Source organism: Camellia sinensis, chromosome 9 (genome assembly GCF_055761805.1).
Source record: "Camellia sinensis isolate YWXY chromosome 9, ASM5576180v1, whole genome shotgun sequence".
NCBI lineage: Eukaryota > Viridiplantae > Streptophyta > Magnoliopsida > Ericales > Theaceae > Camellia > Camellia sinensis.
In genome coordinates this window covers 11,932,650-11,937,698 of record NC_138969.1, presented here as the reverse complement: position 1 = coordinate 11,937,698, position 5,049 = coordinate 11,932,650, and the positions used below count along the sequence as shown (strand labels likewise).

The 5,049-nt window shown below is 27.9% G+C and overlaps 1 protein-coding gene across 1 annotated transcript; it reads right to left on the bottom strand.

Moving 5' to 3' along the window:
• Positions 1-1,894: 1,894 nt before the first annotated feature.
• LOC114265865 (LOB domain-containing protein 4) lies at positions 1,895-4,104 on the bottom strand. Its single transcript, XM_028206697.2, has 2 exons — positions 3,919-4,104; positions 1,895-2,095 (listed from the first exon to the last, which is right to left on the bottom strand). Exons 1-2 carry the CDS (start codon positions 4,102-4,104, stop codon positions 1,895-1,897), a joined length of 387 nt encoding a protein of 128 aa, XP_028062498.1.
• Positions 4,105-5,049: the final 945 nt, after the last annotated feature.

Genomic DNA, 5,049 nt, shown 5'->3' with positions numbered 1-5,049 from the left:
TTTTGGAGAAAGTGGCACAAATCGCATATCTTATACTTCATTTTATCATTGTTCTGGTAATGGTTTAGGGATCGTTAGATTAATTTAGTTCAAATTAAAATTTTAATTTGAACAATTATACTTAAACACAAAGACATATGTTTTAAGATATATATATGTATATGGAAAATGCCTGAGGCCTCGAATCTGAGGCCTCGAATTTACCTCGAATCCCATTTTTTTTTTTTTTCTTTTAATTTAAGACAGTTAGTTTGTTTGTTTTTTTTGTTTTTTTTTTCTCTTTTCTTTTGGCAAGGGTAATTTATGTATAGGGATGTGCTAAAAAATTAAACATTCTGCAAGTGAGTTGGGTTAGACTGATTGGATGATAAAATTGACTGATTAATTTTTAAAATTTTATTTTATTTTATTTACTGGGCTGTGTTTGATTGGATGATAAAATTGACTGATTAATTTTTAAAATTTTATTTTATTTTATTTATTAGGCTGTTTATTTTATTTTTTTTTAAAAGTAGTCATATGTAAGGGTGTGCCAAAAAATTAGACACTTCACACCAACTCATCGTACAAAATTATATGGAATTAATAAATTTTAACTAGCAGTGATCAATCAATTAGGTTGGACTGGTTGAGTGATAAAATTGACTGATCAATTTGTTAATTTCATATAATTTTATACGATGAATTGGTACGAAATATCTAATTTTTTTGGTACATTCCTACACAACCACCCAAAAAAACAAAATAAATAACAAAAATAACACACAAAGTCAAAAAAAAAAAAAAAAAAAAAAGCACTTTCGAGGCAAATTCGAGGCCTCTATCAACTGTATATATATATATATATATTTTTCTAAACTTGAACTAAAAATATGCTGTCAATCTGTCATTATTATTAATAGTTGGAGATTAAATATAAATCAAGTACACAAACAAAATTGATTAATCATAAATATACACAAAATTAAATGAAGAATAACTTTTGTGTCTGCTTTTCCTAATCAAATTTAATGTTGTTTGTTTGTTGGAATTTAAATACATTATTTATGTTGTATATTTGTTATTAAAGTGTCAGTATTTAATACTGAGATTTATACATTTGAAGAGTATTTATATACATTATCCATTTTTCAAGTGATTTACTTCTTTTGCATTAGGACTTATACCCACCTCACCTACTGAAAATATAATCATCTCAATAATTTATTTATTTATTGTCATCATTTTATATTTTGTCCATTTTATTTGTCATCAAAGGTGATAAAATTTAGTGAGAAACAAACTACTTAGTTATAAAATTTTCATAACATCAAAATTACTCATTAATAAATTGATGAAAATTCAAATTATAAGAATCATTAAATTTTACTCAAATTAGAAGATCAATAATGTATTTTACCCACTAAAATGTTTGGATTAGATTAATTCTAATTGCAATCTATACCACACCAAGTTTAAATCTACACATATCATAAATTTGAAAATGAAGTTCTTTTCGGGATATATAAACTAAGATATACGTACAATGTTGCTATGGCATGATAATTAAGGCCCATTAATACTGTTTAGGATACTCTGTCTTTACTCTTCTATATTCTCCTATCTCAAACATTTTTTTTATTATAAAATCTCTCTCTGACTCTGATCTTGTAGTAGAGAGGGGATTTGAAACAGATGAACAAAAAAGAGTGAGACAGAAGATTTGACCTACTTAAATACTCGAGTAGGTTTAGTGTCATACATTAAAATATGATAATTAGGATATAAGCACTTACCAATCACATATGACAACACCAATCAAGAAAAATACATGTAGCTATACATATATGGCTACATATATTTTTTGTGATTGATTTTGTGTTCATAGAATGTGTGGGATGACAGATTGGAAAAGTTAAATGGAGGATGCACTCAACCGGAGCCGTAGGCGCACCACCTCAGCCTGGGCTAGGGCCAATTGAGTTTGGAGAACATCAATTTGTTGTTGTAGAGAAGAGATGGTTCCAACACACCCGTAAACCGGGTCTCGGACCCGGGCATTAGCTTCATACACCATGCTACTAACCGCATCCCCTCGGTGGAGCTCCGGTAATTCCTGAAAGTCCATTGATGAAATGGGCTTTAGCCCATGATAATATGTAATTTTAAAAAGCAGGTAAAATTGGGCCAATTCTATAGCGCAGGAGAGCTACAAGCCCACGTCAACTAAGCTAATTGGATCGACTTGGTTGATGTTTAAAAAAGAATAACAAAAAGTCAAAAAAAAAAAGAGAATACAGCAACAACTCCTTCACGTGATCCACGAAATAACCTTTGGAAAATTAGCAAAAAAGAAAAAGAGTATAAATTTGACTTAATGACTTGCCAATACATCCATCTATATCAAAGTGATTACATAGAGATGAGGGTTGTTTTATGTCATTTTATTGGGTTGTTTTATGTCATTTTATTTTATTTTTATCTGTTCAAAATACAATCACAGAATCAGATATAAGTCTCTCATATAAAATAGGACTTATACATTAATGAGTCTCACCTTATCATCTAAGAGAGTAGTGTCCAATTCTATGATAATATTATGTATACTTAGATTTTTTTTTAATTTTTAATTTTAGGTGTGCAATTTTCTTTGTTAAAAGAGAAGAATGGTTAGTTAATGTGGGATCAAAATTCATTATGAATATGATAGAAACCCAACTAGAATGAATATAGTATATATTATTTGAGTGCATTCACCTTTCAATTTATTTATTTATTTTTATGATCAAAACAAAGACTCTCTTCATCTAAAAAAGAGCAAAGAAATTTAAAAAAAAATAATAATAATTTCGCACACCCATAACATGAGGTATACCGATAAATAAATAGAAAAAATATACAAAATGATATGGCTAATAGTGGACCCAGAATTGTGCAAAAGGGAGTTAAGGTAAAATTATTTAGATTTTAGTTGGGCTAAAGTAAAATTCTATAGATTTTGGGTGCCAAAAAGATAATTTTTTTTATTTTTTATTTTTAATAATAAATACTCAAAATTACCTAGAAATAATGAGATATTTTAAAATTATATAAATTTTAGAGGAGCTGAAATAAATAATATATATTTTGAAGGGGTCAAAAAAGATAATTTTCTTTCTAAGGTCTCATTTGGAAACAGGCTAATTTAATAAATTTTTGGCTATTTGGTTAAAAATGTAGCTAAAAAAAATTTGTATGTTTGGGATGACTTTTTGGCTAATTACCAAAAGATGTGCAAAAAGTAGAGAGAAAAGAGAATTTTTAATTTTTTTGTATGACTTGTTGACTTTTTGACTAATTTAATAACTTTTTGACTAAAAAGGTAAGTTCCAAAACAAGGTCTACTAACAACTAGTGGTAGCGTAGTTACTTATCATTTTAAAATAGAATGCATATTAAAATAATATTTAATTATAAAAAAAATCACAGCCATATCATTTTCACGAAAATTTTTGTATAAAAAATTTATAAGAATAATAATATATTCAAACATAAATAGGGGCAACTTTAGGAGAGAGCCTTTGAAAATTAGCTCTAACTTATTGGTTTTTTTTAAAAAAAAATGAAGACTAAGAATGTAGTTTTTTTATTGACTTTTTAATAAATTTTTAGAGGGGTTAAAATGGGGTTTTGACAGAAAATGAATTTGTCTGACGAGCTAAAAATTATTTAGCAAAATTGAATTTTTTTTAGTCAATAAATTGACTTTTTAAGCCGATGCCAAATTCATCACGAAATCGTGATTCTTTTAAGAAGTTGCTTTCGAATAGTGTATGTGTATTTAATTTAATGTCTCTTTCACTCTTGAAAAAGAAATAAAACTATACAAACAATTAATAAGTTTGAAGCTTTGAATAATGGAGGACAAAATTTAGAAATGAATTATGAAATTTTGGTTACCTGTAACATCTTGTTGACATTGCTAGCACCAAACACTTTGTGAACATTGGCAAACTTGTGAGGCTCTTCTGCTGGAAAATAAGGAGCAAAAACACAGTCCTGAGAGCACCTTCTCCTCAGAAGCTTGCAGGCTGCACATGGTGATGAGCTTCCTCCTCCACCCACTCTCCTCCCACTATCTTTCATGCTTCAGTCTATACTGTTTAAGGACAAGTTGGTGTTTGTTACCCTTGATTTGGAGGACACTTTGGCCTAAAAACAAAACATTAATAAGACAGTATGGAAGTACTACTAGGTAGGAGGAGAAGAGTCAGAGGAGACAGCAGGGCCAGAGAGAGAGGGGGAGACGATGAGGAAAAAAAAAGTGCTAGTAGGAGAAAGGGAAAGGGAGTGGACAAAAAGTAAAGGGAGGGAAGGGGGGAGGGGAGAGTTGATGAACATTATATATAAGCAAGAGAATTAGGGTAAGTGGGCTTCCATTGCACCCAAAAAAATTTTAAAAAATAGGGTAATTGTCTTAGAGATAATTTTGGACATATATTAATGATGCGAACAGTTCATCTTATAAATTTATTAAGTATGTCACTCTTGTGAAAAATTAAATTGGTTAGATTTTAATAATAACTACACGGTCATATTCTGATTGTTTAAAAAATCAACCGTTCATTATTATTATTATTTTTTTTACATCAAGTGTGATTTTGTCATATGATTACAAATACCCACTTAATTTTATTTTTTCTATAAATAATTTATTCGACAAATCTTAATAGCTTGCTCGGTTACCACTTTTCAAAAACACTTTTCAGAAAATTTTACTTTCTTATTTTTCGTGTTTTTTTGTTTTTACTGAATTTTTTTAATATTTTGAGCAAATTTTTTAATTTTTAGACATACCTAAAATAAATATACCTAAAAAGTAAAAAAAAATTGAAAAAAAACCTTTAAAAATTCACTAAATACCAAAAATATAAAAAAAAAATGAGAATTTAGTACATTTTTTGTATTTTTATGTATTTATTAATTTTTAAAAATATTTTTTCACAAATTTTTTACTTTTTAGATACATCTAAGTAAAGTGCATCTAAAAAAGTAAAAAAAAAATGTTTAAAATTTTAAAAGTATTCACTA

What these genes read in the sequence shown, in the direction of transcription:
- LOC114265865 (XM_028206697.2), bottom strand. Translation starts at nt 4,104, where the DNA reads ATGAAAGATAGTGGGAGGAGAGTGGGTGGAGGAGGAAGCTCATCACCA. An exon ending in ATGTCAACAAGATGTTACAG is followed by an intron (nt 2,096 to 3,918) that starts GTAACCAAAATT and finishes ATGGACTTTCAG; the next exon opens with GAATTACCGGAGCTCCACCG.